Genomic DNA, 22,164 nt, shown 5'->3' on the forward strand with positions numbered 1-22,164 from the left:
TATATGGGTCAGGTGCCTAAAAAAATTAAGAAAATAAAAGATTGATTGAGTAGATTCAGCGTTAGGGGTTAAACAACAAATAATTAACCAACCCACACACGAATTTACAATATTGACTCAGTTGATATTAGCTATATTAGACAGAACACGAAGAGCTACTTTGTGGTTAAACAATTTAGGTCCCGAAGTATATACATAAATGACCCCGCGCAAAACCGCGCCAAGTCGCTAGTTTAATATAATACACAAGCGTAACTCGCGCCAATAATACTGTATTTGCTAACCATATTATTATAATTACCACAGAATATGGTGTTACCAGCTAACGCATTTAAATTATATCATGACTGTGTTGTCTGCAAATGCTTCCTCTCATAAACCCGTAATAAACCAGTAAAAGCGCTTAATGTCATCTGCAAACAGATCGCGGCAGTTAAACTATTTAACTGATATTTGTTAAGGCTCGGCAGTTAAGAATGTAGTGCTTTTTTGATTCAAATTACAAACTAGAAGAAAAAAATCTACTTCTCAATACAGGTACAGTCTGCCACGAAGAAATCTGACCCCCTGAAAGATGGTGTTCAAATCGCGGGGGGATCAGATTTCTCTGTGGCAAAAAAAATATATATCGAACAAAATATGTAACTGTTCGATAATTTAGCTTGAGCAAATTTAGAAGTTGGCAGATCTCCCACGTAATATACAAACACGTAGCAAGTTGCTAACGTCCACATGCTGTTTCTTTCTCCGCCATCGTGTACGCATCGTGTCAAAAAAGGAGAGACGTGTGGACGCAGTGACGTGCAACATGTTTTATGTTCCCCGAATGAATGATAAATTATATGTTTTCTTCTACTAACTTCTGATCTTTGCTCAAGCTAAAATATCGAACAGTCACAATTTTTGTTCGATGCTTTATTTATTTATTAAATTATAAATAAATAAATATATTAGGACAAATCACACAGATTGAGCTAGCCCCAAAGTAAGTTCGAGACTTGTGTTAGATAAACATCCAAGATCCGGGCCAATCAGAATAAGATAATTTTCCATCATGATCCGACCGTTATCGAACCCGTGACCTTTCGGTTCAGAGACAAGCCACCGAGGTCGTCAAGTGTGCCTATATTGTTCGTTTAGAAGTTTTTTCCATTAATGGTACAAGTTAGCAGGGATAGTGTATCTAATGATACCGCACACATTATGTACTATGGATTTAAGTACATCTAATTTGACTAAAAAACCCACAAATACAAACAAACGTGAACCCTCCCAACATCCTATTTTGGGCTCTCGAGTATAAAGAATCTGATTTAGCTCTATATATCTCAAATATAAAGACTTACGCTAAATATTTTGATTTCCTATACATACAGACATAATTTACCGTCTTAATTAAGAATATCATTCCCGAAATAGTTCGCGACACTCTGCTCATTTACCGAATGAGAATCCGGAACAATTCGGAAGTTTCACAGCTCGGTTCCACCTTCGCTTTGTTGTACTGCATTAGCGTGATTGCGAATATTTCGATGTTTCAATAGGATAGTGTAGAAGTTGATCGTAATTGATATAAGTGGGTACACATACGAACGCTACGGGAATGTTTGGCATTGTATCTGATTTAATTTATTTTTTTGTCTGATTTAATTTAGTTTTACATGTCTTTGTTGCATTAGTTAAAACTATAGTTACAGATTTTTTAATGAACATAGAGTAGGTAGTAAGTATACAATCATTATAATAGTCTAATTAGGTTATCAATCTTACCATGTAAATGATTTTACTGCAATGTAAATCAAAATAGACTCTCAGGGAATTATATGGCTCATAATACTAAAGAAGGTTTGAACTAAAATTTTATTTATAATCAATAAAGTTTATCAAAAAGTAGGTACTATGAAAATTGTTTCTATGTTACAACCGGTAAAAAACGCAGTGTAGACAGATTTTACAGGAATATACCTAGCACTTTTTGAAGTTTTTGACACAAAAGTTCCAAAAAGTATGGTTTAAAAATTATTAGTGTAATTTTTAATAATTTAATATAGTCTATTAACTTAGTTATGATAACTTTTCCTGAAATTATGCATAATAACAACATTTCGCACGGGTTCTAAAAATTAAATCAGCTTATTACATCCATAATGAGGTCCGCTAAAACCAATACAACCTAATTCAAATAAATGACGCTCCGTAAGCACTGTTTTATTACGTTCAAAAGCGCTTTCAATATTTGTTATTTCCGCTTTATGCAGCAATTGCGATTCAGCGCTGCGCGCCGGTGCCGCTAATTTGATAACTGTGTGCAGCGGGCGAAAGAGATAGATGGATGTTTTATTTCACAAAACATTTGCACATTCGGTTATTTGTGCTAATGTTGAAAATATTAAAAATGTAGTCTAAACGTTATTTGAAATAACGTTGTGCAAACACTAGGTATGTGATTCAAAGATTGATAGTTGAATTACTTTTGCTTTTTAAATAATGAAACGTATAAGTATTTTAAATAGTAATTGTTTTTTAAATTAACTTTTAATATCGATGGCCATCACATTGAAGGAAAATATTTATAGTTTTATTTTTAATTGGATAAGAAATTATCCAGTTTCCAACAAATTGAGCATTCACCATCCAAAACACTACTGTTAAACATAACTTGACTTTCTTAATATCTCAACAATAATTTAAATTAAATGCGAAAATGTATTGAATCTATCTATTCTATTGAATAGATCTAGCTCTGGCATCCTTTGCCAGAGAGCTAGATCTTGGTACGAGGATCGTCTCGTATACTTTATTCTCATCTATGTCAGACGCCAAAACAACATTGCTTACATCGACCTCGGTCGCGCAATGGTTAGTAGCCTCTGAACCGTAAGGTCCCAGGTTCGATCCCCGGTTGGGTCATGATGGAAAATGATCTTTTTCTGATTAGCCCGGGTCTTGGATGTTTATCTATATATGTATTTGTTATAAAATATAGTATCGCTGAGTTAGTATCCCATAACACAAGTCTTACTTTGGGGCTAACTCAATCTGTATGATTTGTCATTATATATTTATTTATTTATCATATTTTATTTCGCTTGCACATTTTGTTTTATACATACTTTGGCACTTTTGCCAAAGTATATATGTAAGTAAGTATGATGCAGATTTATTCTTACAGTCGTCCATACGCTGCGGTGACCACTTACCGTCAGTTGGGCTCGATATCTGTGTGTCGACTTGGTAGTATTAAAAAAATCTACGTTTGTAAGCCCCCAAATAAAAACGACTCCAAATGTATATATACCTGTGTGTCGACTTGGTAGTATTAAAAAAATCTAGATTTTTAAGTCCCTAATTCGAAACGAATACAAACTTACTAACCAAGTAATTCAAAGTATACACCAAGTATCTTGCTGACATTAAGTTAGTTTACTATACCAAAACCTGGCCCAAACTGCAATACACGTCAATGGCATGGGGCCAAAACTTAGCGTCTGGCGTGTAGTTAATAAATCCAATAATATTCATTGAAATATAATATTCGATGCATTTTATATTAATTAGGAAAATAATGGGCGTTCTGTATCGTATCTGTTTCAAAAAATCTCCACCGCCATACAGCGTGGAAATGCAGCCAGTATAATGGGGAAATTTTGAGCCAGGTATGCGGGGTGGCCTGTTAGATTAATAAAATATTTGACGAAGGATGTGGCGGATATTTCAAATTGTATTAAATAGGTACTACATAAATAAAATTATAAAACTTTTTGATTTGATTAGAAAAAAAAACATAAGTTTAAATTAAATAAATAAATAATTAAAATAAAATGCGTTTATTTGACAAAAAATGTACAAAGTAAATATAAACATCGCCTCCCAAACTAGGGAAACCCTGTATCTTGAGGACCTGGAGCACCGTTACTATGAAGGTTTATTGTGGCACAGTGATCATACTAGAGTATAATTGACTATTAATACTATCAATATATCTTACATCAGTTATCTTTTGTTATACATCATTTTAATTTTATTTTAATTTTACTCTATTTTTATTAATTTATTTAATTTGTTTATTACAGACATACAATATTTTCAGTTTATTTTATTATATTTTGTTACAGTTATATTTGGATATTATACCTATATTATTATATGAAACTATCAAATTCAAATGAAACTATAAATTTCAAAGTAAATTCATTCAGAATTTAGTACTTCACAGATACTTTTTCACGTCATATTCTAAATGCTAACTAATATTATATGTGAAAGTACCTCTTCACGCTCTATCGATTCAATCAATGCTCTTGAAGTTTTGCATACATGCAGTTTGAAGTGTGGAGAAGGACATAGGTAGGTGTACCTTTCATCTCGGAAAATAACTGTTCCAGCGGGAAATTTACGCAGAAACTGCGAGCAAAAAACTAGTGAAATAATATTTTTCCAAAACTATAAAACAAATTTATGAAACGATCAGCATAATTACACAAGCAAGAACCTAGAAAATTTCTTTTCTTTTCAAGTCGTATTGGTAATGTAAGACTAATACCTATGGGTACGATTTGTTATTGGCCTCGTTGTGGTCCTCCATGGTATGCAAGTGGGATAATTGGGACAAAACAGTAGTTTAATTAAGTAATGAAAAGAGACTTAACTTCATGTATAAAAAATTTCAAAAACAAACATACTTACGCATTTCTAATATTAGCTGGAATAAATCTTTCAGACAACTACAACATTTTAAGTTAGTATTACAAAATCTTAACCTAATTCGATAATTGACCGGTCAGACCTCGAGCTTCGTGGCGTCGTAGCGAGAGAAATGGTTTTGATTTGGAAACATAATCAAAGTTTAAAGCGCGCGGCTTCTCAAACCAAAAACGTTCCTAATTTTCCCACACTCAAACTTAATTTGCCAAGTGAAAAACTCGACCGTTTGCCTTTTCCTAATCTTGAGAAATCTGCTTAAAATAAATTAAGAACGAGCGCTGTACAGAACTTTGTTTTAATTTCCTCGAAAATATAAAAAGACTTTAGGGATATAGCTCTGTGTTGTATTAAGCGATAAGACCGTTTGTGTTGCGGGGCAAAAAGTTGGACGATAACGAAACGTTGGGCAAAGCTAAGGATTTATATGATTTTAAAATAAAATATTATCAGGTTGACTTGATCGATATAAAACGAGATACCTCTGCCTTTCGTCATTTTATAGTTATCTGCTTAACCAATCTTCTTGAAATTTAAATGTTTCCGAGGGAAGAAATTCACGCGGGCAAAGCCGCGGACAAAAGCTAGTATATATAGAACCTCGGAGTGGCAACGCTGCGTCAACACAACGTAGTGCGAAAGAACAGTGAGGCCGCGCTGTTTCGCTACTGAAATGGACCTGAGGATATTTATTTTTATGTCAACTTCTATAGTATAATATTCGCTATCGCTTAAATAACGTCAACACTATCTAATCTTTAATTAATTACGACTAAAAAAATACACAATCAAGTGCCTAATGAGCATTCTTTTATTTTGCTGTTTATTTCAAAGTGAGAGGGTTGTTGTACCAGTAACACAAGCTTTTAATATACTTCTTAGCACAATGTTTTTTAGTTATTTCAATTCGCAAAAGACAATGTTAAATTATCGGCTAAATGGTAACATTTTACGTTACCTAAGTATATGAAGAAGGGGCCAACAAAGCCCAACAGTGGGACACCACTACAGGCTAGTGAATAATTACGTAAGCGTTAAATCGTCGGCGTATTGTAGAATCAAGCAACGAACCCACGCCAAGTTCGATTCCCGATCGGTTTTACATGTTTTTCATCTCATTATTATTTTCAATGTGTGTGTGTATTGTGTTGTTGTTTTACAAATAAATGATTTATCTATCTTCAACAAGGCTAAAAGAAAAAATTACTTATATGTGTAATAATATAGACAAGACACAAACAAACAATCTAGAATACAGTTATTAAAATTAACTGAATTAACAGTAGAAGCAAAAATAAAAGCTAGATTCCAGGTAATCGAATTTAAAGTAAACGAAATTGACAATCAACGACATCACTCGGAAAAAGATTAATTAATCGGCGTAACAGAGCAAAATCTTATTTGAGAATAGGTCATGGAGTCGAAATCGAAACTATCGGATATACGAAATTGAAATGTACTTATTTGTGATGGTATTATTATTTATTTTACTGTGCCTTCTTAAAATCTCTTTACCCTGAACAAATAGACAGGGAAACAAAAAATATATACGTCGGTATCATTACATGTCTATTTGTTAGACAAATAAAAAAAACCCCGACTTTCAATATTAATTTCGCTAGAACTTTTGAACGGCTGAAACGATTTTCATGAAACATGGCTAAGAACACTCGGGATAAAATTATCTATGACACAACAAAAAACTAAACGAAAATAGGTTCATCCGTTTGGGAGCTACGATGCACAGATAGATACACAGATAGACATGTTAAACTTATAACACCCCTCTTTTTACGTCGGGGGTTAAAATGGGATAATAACATGTAAAAAACGCCAATATTATATAAATTGTAGTCACACACTTAAGTTTTATTTATTTTCACGGTTTAAGGGGTTTTATTTTAAATGAATTTTTATGTTTTCTTTATATTTCAGTATTACAAATATTCAGAATTACAAATATTCAGTATTACAAATATTCAGTATTACAAATATTCAGTATTACAAATATTCAGTATTACAAATATTCAGTATTACAAATATTCAGTATTACAAATATTCAGTATTACAAATATTTAGTATTACAAATATTCAGTATTACAAATATCCAGTATTACAAATATTCAGTATTACAAATATTCAGTATTACAAACAGTCAGTATTACAGATATTCAGTATTACAAATATTTAAAGACGCCGTACTTTACTTGATTATTTAATAACAAGTCATAACACAGTGTTTACGTACTCGAAAACAAAAGCATTTCTATGTTTAGTCAGGTAAATGATGCAGGCAAAGCACTGTAATTTGCTTAAACATCGAAGTGAAAGGTAAAGGCTTACACATAACATGAATATTTATTTAGCCCTAATCGGAATAAAAGCATATTTCTATTATTTACTAGGCAAAGTTATCGACATATACTGGTAGATTTTTTCCTTTTTTTGAGTTATGATAATTGGTTATTCTTTTTTAATTATTTGTCAATCTATAATTATAGGGCACAGCCATAAAAACATAAAATGCAGCATTTAATAGATTGTCATTATACAGCTAATAGCTTTCAACTACATTTTTTTATTATCTCCAGGTTCGAATGGTCCATTTACGTTGTCCATTCCAAAACCTGTCTAAAAGTTTATAATACCCTATGCCTATTTTTACGAAAATCAATATTTTCGTCACAAACATCCATCCTAATTGATGTATTTTAAGCGCGACGGAAGCTACTCTCATATGAATAGACATTTCATGTAGCTAGCCGTTCGTGTAGCTAATTGTTTGATGTGTTCAGTAATTACTAAAGTAAATATGCGCTTATAGCCAGTTATAAATCCGTAGTAAGTCATTAGGAAAACAAGGGTGAATAATTTTATTGAAGTTTGAGACTTGATACAAGCGTTCGTGTATTTTGTAGGTTATACCGAGATTTCAGAAATCAATTTCGGAAATCGATTTATCAAAACATCGCTTCTAGAATCATCTTGAACGGTTGATGAAGCAGGCATCACAAAAAAAATAATTTATTAATTATACTTATAACCAGTCTCAGTTTCTGCAGTTCTGTTTCAATGCTACTGTTATTCAGCCAATACACTTTGAAGTACATTACAAAATTGGCAGTCACCACAATATGTCCCAGTGAAGGCTACTGTCTGGCTTCCCGCCAACAGTCACATACTGTTCGTTCATTGACAACTCCATGTCATTCAATAACACTTGGAAGCTAGGTGTATCATTCTACGACCACTATGACGTTATAGTGGTCACCACGCCCGTCCGCTACCTAGAGGTCCTGGGTTCGATTCCCAGCACGGGTGAACAAACATGTACCTGTGATCACAAATATTTGTTTCTTTGCAATATCTTTATTGTACAAAGAACATATGTTAAAAAATATATACATGACAAGAAGGTAAACAATGGCGGACTTATCCCATGAAGGGATATCTTCCAGTCAACCAACTAACTAGTCTGAGAGGATATATTTACTCAATATAAGGGTCAATAGAAGTGATATTGTACAGTATTTGTAAGAATAGATAAGTAAAAATAAAATATATGCTGTTCTGGGTATTTGTGTTCATCGGACTTGTGATACAAGCTTAGTTCTTAGTGGTGACCATTTTTGGTTTATATTATCATTCATTGTACAATAAAAACGTTCAATTTATTGTTTTATGGTTTCATATGTATACACATAGAATAGGTATACACCTATTCTATCTACATTGGTATGAAACTATATTCATATACGAATAGTTATTTTTATAATATGAAAAAGAAGTCTTCTGTCGCGTCTGTCTGTATGAATGCTATAAACTCAAAAAATACCGAACAGATTTTTGTACAGTTCTCACCAATAGATCGCGTGATTTCTGAGGAAGGGTTTAGTTGTATAGTTTATCATGATTTTAGCCGAGCGAAGCCGGGAAATTTACCCTCAACATCTTACAGAACCTCTGATTTTAGCATAATCTAAATTGTACATACAAATAGTATAATTAAATGATCAAGAGAAGCATTCCATTCGCCATCCGTTTATATCACAAATGTGTTGAGAGCCAAAAGCAACAGACTTCGCAATTGTTTTCCCCCTTTTTGAATTGCTAAATCAATTAAGTTCGCCGCCGTGCCAAGTTTTAGCTTCGTCGCTTCGTCAAGTAATTCCTACTTACGCATGCATAGTGAGTCTGTGGCGTTTTACTTGAGCAACGGGACACGTTGACGTTTTATGTTTAAGTATTCTCTACTATGATTTGCCCGCAGTTGCACCTAGGTAAATTGCTCAACTATCTCTATACCATTTTTCGTAAAGAGGTAACAAACAAACAAATATATTATTACGCTATTGTTGTTTTATAAACTTTCAAGCTTCGAAAACTTCACTTGATTTATACGTTCTGACAGGACTTGGCACGAATTTTTTATTTAATGTAGGTAACTGATATATCAACCACCTTGAAGTCGCCGTGGTCGCAGCTTCATTAAATAAAAAAGGTTCTTAATATGTATGTAGTTATATCGTTTCAAAATGCTTGGATTAGTTGGTTTCCAATTTCGTTTTCGATAAGTATTCCTCGCGAAGCGCACCTAATGTAGTGCTTCCCTTCAAAACGAGTGCGCTTCGACGAATACATTTTTCACAGTGAAAAGTGTTCAAAAAATATGAATAAATAACTGAAAAACAAAGTTTTCTAAATTTAAACAAAAAAAAAATACCTTTCATATCAATCGCCGGCAGCAACACGAACGTTTGCAGAATCAGCCAGAACCATTGTCTACGTGATTCCATATTTGAAGTCATCAAAACCTTTTGCACATAAATTTTGTTTCTTTATCACTTCACCATTATTCACTGTCACGGAACGAGTAATACCTGTAACAAAATTTAAAAAAATATGAAGTAACACTTATTTTTTTATCAATTGTGAAATTATTAGGTTGAGATGAGGAGCTCAATGATGCAGTAGTTAGCGCGCTCGGCCCGTGATAGTTGCGGTTAAGACACTCTCACAATGGTCGGTCATTGAATGGGTGATATTATCTTGAGCTCCTCCGTGCTTCGGAAGGCACGTTAAGCCGTTGATCCCGGTTGTATTTGCAGTAGTTAAAACCCGTCAATCCGTAAAGAACCCGCGTGATATTTCTAATACGCATTACCTTTCTTTCTCTTTTTTTCTTGCATGAGCGAAATGGAAGATATGACCGTGATCGACATAGCCAACATCCTAATCCTAACTAATTATAAATGCGAAACTGAGTTTGTTACCTCTTTACGCACAACCAATCTTCTTGAAATTTTGCATACATAGTTTGAAGTATGGAGAAGGACATAGGGTACCTTTCAGCCCAGAAAATTAACGCGGGCGAAGCCGCGAGCAGAAGCTAGTTTACTGTAAAAGATTAACCTTAAAAATAAATATTGCACAAATATATTGGAATGGTAAAACCTAGCCAACTTTAACGGAGAGCATTTGTGTATAAATCTGTATAAGACACACCCCTCCCGGAAGGGTAGCGTGTGGTTAACCAATAGATTACGACGGTTCCATTCAAATTTAGACATTATACCCGCACAAATAAGCGGTAAAATTGATTGCAGTTAGATTACGCGAAGCTAAATAGTGAAACTTGGAATTACTTAACTGTATTGTCTTGTTACAGATTAGTCGAATATTTCAACCTACTTGTAACAAAAAGAAAATATTACAAACCAGACAATGTTTCATTTTTAGCATATTCATTATTGAAATGTAAAATTAAAATACAGTTCTCAAAGGCTTGGCAGTTTGAGTAATACTTTTTTTTTAATTACGTCAAAGAAATTATTTATCTCGGTATAAAACATGGCGCGCTTTTTCATTCCCATCATGAATGAGATATTTTTTTTTAATTTCTTCCTTTCATTGAGTTAACCTTTATGCTAAAAATAACAGTATTTTTATCCCACATTAGTGAGCTAGATTTTTGCTAACAACTTTAAAAGATATACACGGTTTATATATAGTAAACTATAGTAAACTGCTGAGTATATAGTAAACTGCTGAACCGATTTTGATCAAGTTTTTGTTTTGTTTTCGAGAGAAGAGAATTGTTTTCTGGCGTATGTCCAGCCATTAGACGCGCACACACACACACACACACACACACATACATCTCTCTCACATCTGTGGCCCGATTCTAACGCAATCGAAGGTCTTATCATAACTTTTCGACATTTTTAAACATTAAAGTTTCAAACAAATACGCAATCGAATAAATTCAATCGATTGATGCGTTGAATTAGCCTTTTTCGATTGGCATTTTCTGTAAATGCTGGAACCTGAAGGAACTCGATCGCGAGAGTATCGGTCCTGGTTACGTCCACGGCTGTGACGCCTCAAAGGACCATATTATGGCGTGAAGTGCAACTTTTGTACAAATACTTTTTTTGTAATTTTGTGCAATAAAGTTTAACAAAAAAAAAGGAAAATTCATAATCATTCATTTAAAGAAATTTCATAGCCCAAGGGCCTGATAAACCTTAAATTTTTTGGATTATGGTTTTAAGGTCAACCCTCTGCTTGACGTCAACTATACTTTGGAATGCTGTTCCAGAAACATCACGTGTTTAATCAGTCATTTTAATCACTACGCTAATTTTGTATTAAGAACAAGTCTGGGTATAAGGTAAAACAATGAAGAAATTAATCACATGTAACAAATAGTGGTATCGCGTGCGATAACCACAGCCGTTTGTAAAGGGATATCTATTTTTAACCTATTATTTGCTATAATAAACTTTTGAAAAAAATATACCTACCTTCATGTTTCAGAAGAGGCTTCACATTTGGCCATCCAAAAGAGCACAAAATTTAAATTATTTATTCATCTAGGTATAATGATAATCACTTATTGACAGCAAAATGTACATAAAAGTAAGTCCGCGGCTTCACCCGCGTGTATTTATTTTCAACCCCCATAATAGTCATGGGGGTTGATTTAAAAAAATAAGAAGCCTATATTTGAACGTGTGTCCAAATTACATGCATACCAAATTTCATTATCATCGGTCCAGCGGTTTAGTCGCGAAAGCGGAACAGAGACATAGACAGACAGACGGACTTTCACACTTATAATATTAGTATGGATTAGTGTGGATTAGTATGGAAGTTTGGATAAAAAGAATGAAAATGCAGTTCATATAAATTCTGACTCGGAGACGTGAGTGTTAACCAAACTTTTACCCGTACAACACGTAATAAGTAACATTTTAACAAGCTTTTTGATTAACACGTCGATTAACTATGCTATTAAGCGAAAAGCGCTTGTTTTCTAAACATAATTATACTTAATAAGCTTTGCTCTATTGACGCAGGAAAGTTTTAAAGCTTATTATTTCTTGGAAGTAACATAGTACAGCACTCGTCTTTTAAACTGTTAATTATGAATTATTCATTCAATAACAGGCTGGCTGGCTCTATTCCTTGAGAGTTAATTTCTTTGTACTACGTCAGGTTATGTATAACATTTTATCGTAATTTTAATTTAAAGTGTAATTAAAACCCAATCAACACAGACGGGAATTTTTGCTTCATATTGTTAGCAGTATATAAATTGTGATCATCTATGGACGCGTAACATCTTATTCACTTAGGGTGGGTTGCACTAGTCAACTTTGACGTTAACTTTGATCTGCGCGCCGTTGTCGTTTAGGGGTTGTTCTCAGATCGTTTCGACCGCTGTGACTGCGCTGTCAATACGATCTGTCAATTTTCTTGAGGAAGGAATCATTTCTAAAATCAATCATTCATAAAATTTACATTACCACAATACAGATTAATTATTTTAAAGTCAGACAGTAAAACTATGTCTTGTCTTTGTTAAAATTTGAAAAAGTGTAATGACAGCGCGGCCGTTGCGTTCGAAACGTTCTGTGAACCACCCTTAGATAAAATGGCGAACTTACGTTTTTCTGTAGTAAACACAGGTCAAAGGTAACGTCAAAATTGACTGGTGCAACGCATTCATAGTTAATTGTTGTCTTTGAAGAGAAGACTGCCGTGAAGTTTGTTGCGCCGCTCCACAGTTTTTTGTCACCTTCTCTTTGGAAGTCAATAAGTGATATTTAATAAGTGATGCTTATATAAACCATAAAGTTATATAAACGATATATTTATTTAACACAGAACCAACATGACATTTACGATATACCGATATCGTAATTAGAACTCGATCCTAATTCTAACTAGATAATATTATAAATGCGAAAGTAATTTGTTACCTCTTCACGCTTTACCAATCTTCTTAAAATTAATAAAAATCGCATACATGTAGTTTGAAGTACGGTTAAGGACATAGTGTACCTTTTGGAAACCACAAATCTTGGAAAAATAAATATCTCTATATTAAATGTCATAACAATTATTGAAAAAATAAAATGTTTTAATTTATTACCAAATCCAAAAAAGAAACTTTTTTTTGGTTTTGGTAATAAATTAAAACATTTATTTACTGATTTTCTTTTGTAACGAAAAAAAAAATAAATTTTCTTGTAAAAATATTGCCGAAAATCAATCAAAAAAACTAAAAGAATGGGTGTAGTTTATCTCAGTTTCACAGCTAACCTTTCCTTTTGAGATAAAACTGAACAAAAATAGGGGCCTATTCTTATCAACAGCGCCCTAAGCCGCCCCATTTTACCCCATTTGGGCAATGGACAGTTGAGGGTGGAGGTCGAATGTTGGCAACCCGATTGAAGGGTCACAGTTCAATTCCTTATTAACGTATGTAGCATTCAATGAATTTTATTATACTTTTTCACCAAACAGATTCACCTTTTATCACTACATAATGTAAAACAAAGTCGCTTCCCGCTGTCTGTCCCTATGTATGCTTTGATCTTTGAAACTACGCAATGGATTTTGATGCGGGTTTCTAAAATAGACAGAGTCATATCTGAGAAAGGTTTAGCTGTAGAATTTATTATGGATTTACGCATACGAAGCCGGGACGGGCCTCTAGGTTTAAAGAATATATAATTTGAGAAATCTTTGTAAAACTTTTTTATGTAAAGCTATTCTTGCTAGATACTTATTTCTTAGAATCAATTGCCTTATGGTATCCTACAGCTGGGCAAAGAGCTCCCCTTTTACTTCGGCATCCGTCCCTGTCCGCTGTAACAGCGCCTTATTATTTATCGTATCTAGATCATCCGACCATCTCGTTCTGAAAAAAACTAATTAAATACTCTATTATTTGTCTTGTAGTAACGAAAAATCGAACTGTGCAATTATATGCTAACTAATAGTGATAATTTGTCGTTTTTATATCCGTAAAAACAAATTAAAATTGTTATTTTTTTAACAATTTTAATTTGTTTTTATTAGGACGGAACCTCTGGCTAAAACTAATATCATGTAAAGTCTTTAGGTGACATAAATAAAATCTGATACCAGTATCAGTATCAGATAGGCAGTTGATTCGCTATAATCTAAATCGAAGCGTCCGGAAACGCTACTTATTTGAATGAGATAAAAAAAAACTAATTTATCGATGTAATTTGCAATCCAAGCTTTTCGTGTTTAATCCAAACTTGATTTCAAAATTTCGGCGACGCGATGACAATGTCAAAGAATTTTCATTAGCTGAAATGGCATTCATTTCCGTTCTCATTCGATAGCGAAGTTCGGAATCCCCGTTTCGGAATATTAAAGGATTTTTTTTAAATCCATCGAGCTATTCTCAACTTCCAATGCAAACAGAGGAGTGTCATTCATTATGTCTGTCTGTGGCATCGTAACTAACAGAGTTACTCGATTTTGGTTTTTTTTTCGTTCCTTCAGCTGACTAGCTTTTCACCACGAACACGAAGACATCGCGAGCACAATATTTTTTAACAAAATTGTGAATATTTCAAAAACTTAACCGATTTTGTTGAACCGAGAACTTAAAAATTATATTGACAGATCCTACATACCTTTTAAATTTCATCAAAACAAGACCAACGGTTCGAAAGTTATCCCGTTATATGCGATATACAAAAAGTCGATTTGTAGACCACCTCGCTCGCTTCAGTTGCTCGGTCAAATATATTGTATTCTCTATTTAATACCGTTGGCATTTATTAATCAATGTTTTATACTGGTTCTTATAAGACAATCAATGTGGTTACTTGAGAAAAAATATTACACAAACTCCAAGGCATGAGTCGGACTCAAACCTTCAAACTTCAGATGGGCGTCACAACTGATCAATCCACATAATATCCACCATAAAAAATATTTACGTTCTACCTATACAGGTCTATTTCAAGCCCCGCTCACGCGTCACTATGGCCTTAATAAGATAGAAGGCACGACATATTTTGTTTATATCATATTTAAAAAAGAAATGAGTGGATATTTTTCTGGCGACCCTTGAAATGGCCATCAATTAAATTGTAAGACCCATTTAAGTCCATATGACGTCGATGACATGACCAAATTTACTAGTAACCAGAGGACCAAAGCGACGCCATAGAATAGGATAATACCAGTCATTTAAAATCTTTATTTTTTATCGTTAATTTTATTAACACTGGGCCATTCCGATTCAGATATATTTTTCGACTTTTTCAAAATCTTAACTCAATATTTTTATGAGAGTGGTGTCGGAGCTAAGCCCTTTTCAAAAGCATTCCAAAATATAAATAAAATCACGTGATTAATAAAATTGATCAAATAAAGTGACACAAAATTATTATGTTTTGTTGTTTAGATACTGTTATATATTAAATTCTAAAGCTTATAAATTTTCATGTCTGTCCAATATGTTTGTCTATATGTCAAAACTTGCAAGTTAACTGTACTTCCGATTGTCCTACAGAATTAAAAAATTGTCTTTTCAGTGAGATTTTTTTTTATTACTACTATTTTTTTAAATACATTTTTTTAATTCTGTACCTACTGATATCAAACGCATAACCTTCCAAAGGGCATCATAAGGTACATAGAGACTAACATCTTTTGTTTAAACGTGATAAATACAGAAATTTTCCTTTTTTTAGTATTAATGTCGTTTCTATAAAATGTTCACTCTATGTTCGATTCCGCTACATAACGCTACTATACTGTCTCGTGTTGCTTGGCTATTACATAGAGTTAAGATGTGTAGAATCACAAAGTTAGAATTACGATAACTCGTAGAATAAAAGTTTCTTGTTTTGATGTACCCAAATTGTCTTTAGGAGGTTTTTCGTTTGATACCAATAACCCTGTAAAAACAAACTTTTTTTAAATTATGGTGTTAATTAGGCACTTCTTCTTAACGTGTCGACAGGGCCACGGTTGTGTAGACCAATACGACGCCACTTATACAGCATTATCTGTGCCGTCATATAGGTACTGCAGTGTGTAGTTGATAGGGCTCGCAGTGCATAACCAGTAAGTGAAGTACGCTGTTTACTGACTAATATTGCTAGACTGTGACGGAAGGACCTCCAAAAGCCAATTACAGGCACGCGACTCTCCATTTGCGCTAATCCATGTGATTAACCTTTTTGCTGGCTAATGGTCTGTTACAGGCCGTGTCATATTCTAAACACTGCTAATATGACATGATTTATAAACACTCTTCTTTATGAGTTTATTAGCTTATGGCCCCAGATTCGCGCGCGTACATATCTTAAGGATGGAATTTCCAAAAATCCTACTTGCAATAAACCTACCTGACAAATTTATTTTTTTGTGAGATTTTGTTATAAGTGAGTACTTAAACGTTTTTTTTCGATTTTATATTACGAGTATATAGATTAAAGATAAATTACGATTACAATGAATAGAATGAGCCTGGGTTTGACGCTTTGCGGCGAACGAAACAACTGAGAAACGTAAAGATAAATCATACATTTTACTTCACATTCACACACCCTTATATGCAATATTTACTCACTTTTAACATCACGCGCCTAGTATACACTATTTATATTAAAATTCCTTCTTAACTTAATTATTTCTACAAAAATAAACCAACAACAAAGACTATATATGACCCACAACTATTACCTAATTACGCTGAAAATCTGTAGGTAGTCCCCGGGCTTATGACGAGAGCAAACTCTGGAACTTGGCTTCTAAACTCCACCCACCCCCCAGAAGATATTACGGCCCTCTAGTAATAGAGGGGTGTCCTCAGACTACAGATAAAAAGAAATATGTTCCCAATTTTTATTTGTGTATGTCAATCATTCGTTTATGGCTTGTGTTGCAGGCGTCCATAGCCTGCAGTGATCACTTTCAATTTAACTTGGCATTTTATTATTTAGCTTTATATCAGAATCTAGAGTAATTATCGTGGAAGATTATAAAGGTGCAATTTCTAGTAAATGTATCAAACGTTTAAAAAAATTACGTTACAAAAAATACGATTTTATCTAAGATGTATTATTATCTGAAACTATACATACACGTAAGTATTTATTTGTTGAGTTATTTACTATTTATATTTTTACTAAACAGCCTTCGGATACTTTCGAAACGCCAATAGTTAGGTGCTTGGAGGAATTATTAATATCCATTAACGTGAAATAGTGTCCCACAAGGTCCAGAATCGAAATAAACGCTTAAATTATTGTACAGTATCTCCCAAGTTCTATAATCTACACGAGTGTTGGATATATGAATATTTTACTCTTCACGCCGTTTACGACGCACCACTTAAGCTGGGCTGTCTCCGCAATTCCATGATATATGCGCTTGCCTGTTTGGTGCATATGAAAAATGCACAACGCTTGCAAGCTTGACGGGTTGAAGAAATATTGCATTTGTATTGTTGCGTCTCACTCTTTAGTTGAGAGTGTTAAAACAGTCAATTTTGCAAGCTTTTATTTAACTTTCAATGTAACTATGTCCCTTTGTCCCTTTAGCTGAAATTTTGAAGCACATATCTTCAACCGATTGAGCAAAAATTTTGTACACACGTTTAGTTTGGATGACAATGCATTATTATGATATGCTTATCATGGTCAGGTCGTGCTTGCCCAGATGTTGCACCCAGGAAATCCTCCAGACGTGGGAGCTCCTCAGCGGTTTACTGCACAGACATAATTTTTTTTGTCACACTTTGAATGCAATAAGAACACTCTGACAACAAGGAGAGCTTGTGTCAAAAATGAATTTTTGTAAAAAAATTTGATTATAAGAAAAGTTTGAAATTTTGATTAAAAGGTACCATTTATGATCCTACATAAGTAGTGTATTAATAGATACTGGTGTTAGATTTTATTCCAGTCGCCTAAAGGAATAAATTTTCTATTACTGCCGTCTTGCAAGCAAGTAGACAAATATCAGAAATATTTCAAGTATCTAACCACATATGATTCCAAACATTTAGTCCAATGAAGCGAAGAACAACGACGTCCTATTAATAGGGTTCATATTTATACTATTTATACTACAAATCCTAAAAATATTTCCAAGAAACAGCCACAATACTGGCTGGAAATAAAAACGAAACAAAAGAAGTCACATTCAGTTCGAGCCCAATTGTTCTTAGACCTGTCTGTTATACCGCAAGCTATAAAATAAAAATCATCTATAACGAGAATCGATAGACTTGATAATTGGAATGTCGACGTCGCATAAACATTGACTGCTTCTGAAGTTGACTCGCTTTTCAAGACGAAGTCGTGGATAAAATCGTACTAAAAATAAATTATATTAAATTTTTTATATTGAGTAAATTATATCCTACCTAACTATCGCTGGTTGACTGGAGTTATCTCACTTCATGTGATAATTACGCCATTGCATATTTTGCTCCTTATTGTGTATTTTTGGCATGTTTTATTTGTACAATATTATAAAGAAACATTTACTTAAACTTAATTTTGACAATAATATTTATTTTATATCATTTTGGAAATCTGACGATTTTTCAGGTTAAATTTGGTTAACTCGAGATTGATCCATTGTGATTTTACACAGTCTTGTTTAATAATCCTTAAGTCTCAAAATGAAGACTGACCCTATGAATAACACTAGATATTTGTGAGTGTTTGTTTGGAAACTGGTACAACGGAAATTGTCTAATCACCTCCATTGAAATCTTTTATCGATTCAACTCTGCAATATAAAGCCTGACAATAAATATTATATTTACCCCAAAATTTGTAAATTTTAAATCAAACATTGGAATCTTTAAGAAACGTGTCTACAACTTCTTGCAACACTGTGATACCTATTATTTCAATTGTTTGTAAGCAGAGATGATCACTTCACATGAGGTGATGGGTCATTTGCCACCCTCTTCCATAAAAAAAAATCGATGTCTGTCATAGTTATTTTTAGCAATACAAATCTGAGGGTATTCAAGAAAATATTGGGAAAATTTCTAATACTGAAAGAACTTTTTCTGTAGCGAAAAATTTGCTGAAATCATCCTAGCTTTTCCATATTCAATATGCTCACAACAAAAAAATACGCGATCCCCCATTGTTAACAGCGAGACGATTCAAAAAATGAACATCACATCGCTCGATTCACATCCAATTCACTTCGAAATCGTAGGAAAATATTTCGATCAAATATCTTCGATATTCATCATTTTTGGAGTTCAACGACCTGGCAAATCATTCGAGAACGGTAGATACCAAATGAAAGGTAATTTTATTTCGTTTCGTTCCGATGAGCGTCACACAATGTTACATTTCTGAATGGTTCCAGGTAACACAACAGAATTATATATTTTGTTATACCTATTACATGGAATTTACTTTAGATTTATTGTGTAAGTAAGTAGTAACTAGGCTTTTATTCCCGGCTTCACTCGGGAGTCTGTCGGCGGTTTAAAAGTACAATTTTACAGTTAGTCTCCCGGTTGGACCAAAAACGTCAGTCTATATTAGTCCCTTTAAGACCAACACACCGAACGTTATGTCATATATGTAAATTACAGAAAAACAAAGGTAAAAGACAGAAAATTACTATGGAGAAAAATATAACAAAAATAAAAAAAATATAGTATATGTATTTAGCCGTCAGTCACGTCTGGTCCCCTTCTATTATCAAATTTACGGTAAAAAAATTGTTTCTAGGGGGTTTCTCTGGGGAGCTGTCCCTGAGTAATAAGCAAAACATCAAAAGATAGATAACACCAATATATCGTGTTACAAGTTAGTAAACATCAAGGACATTATAGTAGGTATATCCTAATCACAAAGAACATTCACTCATGAAATTAGTAGGTACTCCGTACTAAATCCATACATTCACTATTCTATCTGTTCTATTTTTAAAAATATAGATTTTAGTTTTATTACTTGTACCATTTTTATTTTTTGTTGATCTATGTCACTCGCATACCAACACCACAGAGTAAATTAGAATCAAATTGTTTCAGTGTAGTCGCGCCACAGATTGCGTATCCATCGTCTCTGAGTACAATCAAGTACAAATCAAGTTATCTTGCACAGAATTCTATACAATGGCAATAATGTCGAATTCGGAATTAAGGATGGCTTGATGTGCTGACTGTACGTTGTGTGGATAACCGATATTTATTATCCTTACGGTTGATCACGTAAACATTGTAATTGACTGAGAATAGAACTTAAGCTTTGAATTGCTGTTAATTTCTTATTTTCATTGACTTCTTCCATGCTGGTCTGGGAGCGAAATAAAAAATCTAAAGTGCTAGCTGTAAAAGTTAATCAAGGGAATGGCCTAAAAAATGGCGACGGAGATTCTTCCCATGGACTACCAACCTGTCACTATTAAATCTCAATTCCACCAATAAGATCACCATACAGCTAAACGTGACCTTCGAGGTTCGTAACTCTCGGCTCTGTCTACCACGTAAGGAATAAAGACGTGATCTGTATTTTTAGTGGCGCTAAAACTCTTTATAAGTCTGGCTACTTTCCTTCTATAAGTACCTTATCAAAACTACATTTTTAACTCAAAACAAAATCACAATTCCCAGTATGTTTATGTGTCTATAAACTATTTCAATTAACAAAACTCCCTATAACCATAATAATATAAACAACAGCACATTTCTAAAATGCATTTCGTCGAACAGATTTCGTAAGCGAAGCTTGCATACCTATTGCAAACACTTCACTGTACCTATTATACGGTTACAGCTACAAACTTACTTACTACATTTGTGCAAACAAAACAGAGCTTTACGTCTTACGGATAAAGACTATATGGTACGCATGAGAATGTTGTAAGTGCGCCAATCTATTTCGCGTAGAGGACAGCCAATTTTGTCGTCGCGTCTAAACGTTCGAAGCTATGGACACGTTCGAGATATGGTGCAATGAACATGATATGTGACCGATATTTGTACTGGAATAGGTTTTCGGCAGTACTATGTTCGATGGAGTTCGATTATGTCTTACTGCAAAATATTCAATAGGGTTTTGTGTGAATTTTAGAATATCTTGAATCGATAACGATTCACAAATACTACAATTAAAATTCTAGATTTGTGGTAAATAATACAAATTATGTATTAATAGTCTTAAAATCTAGTACAACGCGAAATTGTATAAAAATATATTGACAAGGGATATCTTACAAAAGATAAGTACTATTAGGTATAACAAATTACTTTAAGATCATTATAACGATTGGTTGGCGAATAAATAATAAGTATGATAAAATAAGGATGACAGTAAAACTTATTGTTTATCAATTTTTATATTATTAAAAATGTTGTGCCACGTGTACTGAATTGTATAAAATTCGCGAGCCGCTTTGGAAAAGCACTTGTTAAAAGCTTGTCTTTGATTGACGCACCTCACACTTTATACGGATTTGAGTGGCGGAAAACACAAGCCGTTACAACCAAAAACTAATCTACCGACAATGCAAATCGCATTCGCCGTCACAATAGCCTAGCAAAGAGTTGCGTTCCGGACGCTAATATTTCACAGTCATACATGATTTATACGACCATGTCCCGTTAGGATCGGCAAACAAATTGATTCAATATTTCTTTGTGAACTATTTGCCTGTATACATAACAATTATGACAGTTGTAAGCTTCTGTATTGTGTCCGTTTTTATTGCAAATAGTGTTTGTGATGTAGTGTCGACCTACATTCGGTTTTGGAATTAGCGGCGTGTGCCGCCGCAGTGTGGAAAGTGATATGTGTGGGACATTTATACAGGTGTATGTCTAAACTAGTAATGTCTTGAGGTTTTGTCAGGGAATTGGCAATCTCCTAATAATGCAATCTGTTGTTTTTCTTACTTAGGTTGCGTTAACTTTAACGTGCGCAGAAAAACGCCTTTTTTGTCTACCTAAATGTCAGCGACGAGCAGGTTAAAGTCAACGCTGAAATTGACTGCAACTCATCATTAGGATGCGTTGCACCTGTCTATGTTGACGTTAACTTTAACCTGTCCAAAAACGCTATATACACCATTTAATCTAAGCGACAAGTAGTGCATTCAATCTGACGCAAAGAGGTGTCATCAATATACTTTGTG

At 33.7% G+C, this 22,164-nt stretch overlaps 1 protein-coding gene across 1 annotated transcript in view; it reads right to left on the reverse strand.

Annotated features, from left to right (window-relative positions):
* The window catches only part of LOC128675957 (limbic system-associated membrane protein-like), a 101,544-nt gene that overhangs the window by 67,902 nt on the left and 11,478 nt on the right, over positions 1 to 22,164 (reverse strand). The window contains exon 2 of the mRNA XM_053755798.2: positions 9,425 to 9,581. Coding sequence (XP_053611773.1) covers positions 9,425 to 9,509 — 85 coding nt within the window. The 5' untranslated portion in view covers positions 9,510 to 9,581. The remainder of the gene's footprint in view (positions 1 to 9,424; positions 9,582 to 22,164) is intronic.

This window comes from Plodia interpunctella, chromosome 15 (assembly GCF_027563975.2).
Source record: "Plodia interpunctella isolate USDA-ARS_2022_Savannah chromosome 15, ilPloInte3.2, whole genome shotgun sequence".
NCBI classification, from domain to species: Eukaryota; Metazoa; Arthropoda; class Insecta; order Lepidoptera; family Pyralidae; genus Plodia; species Plodia interpunctella.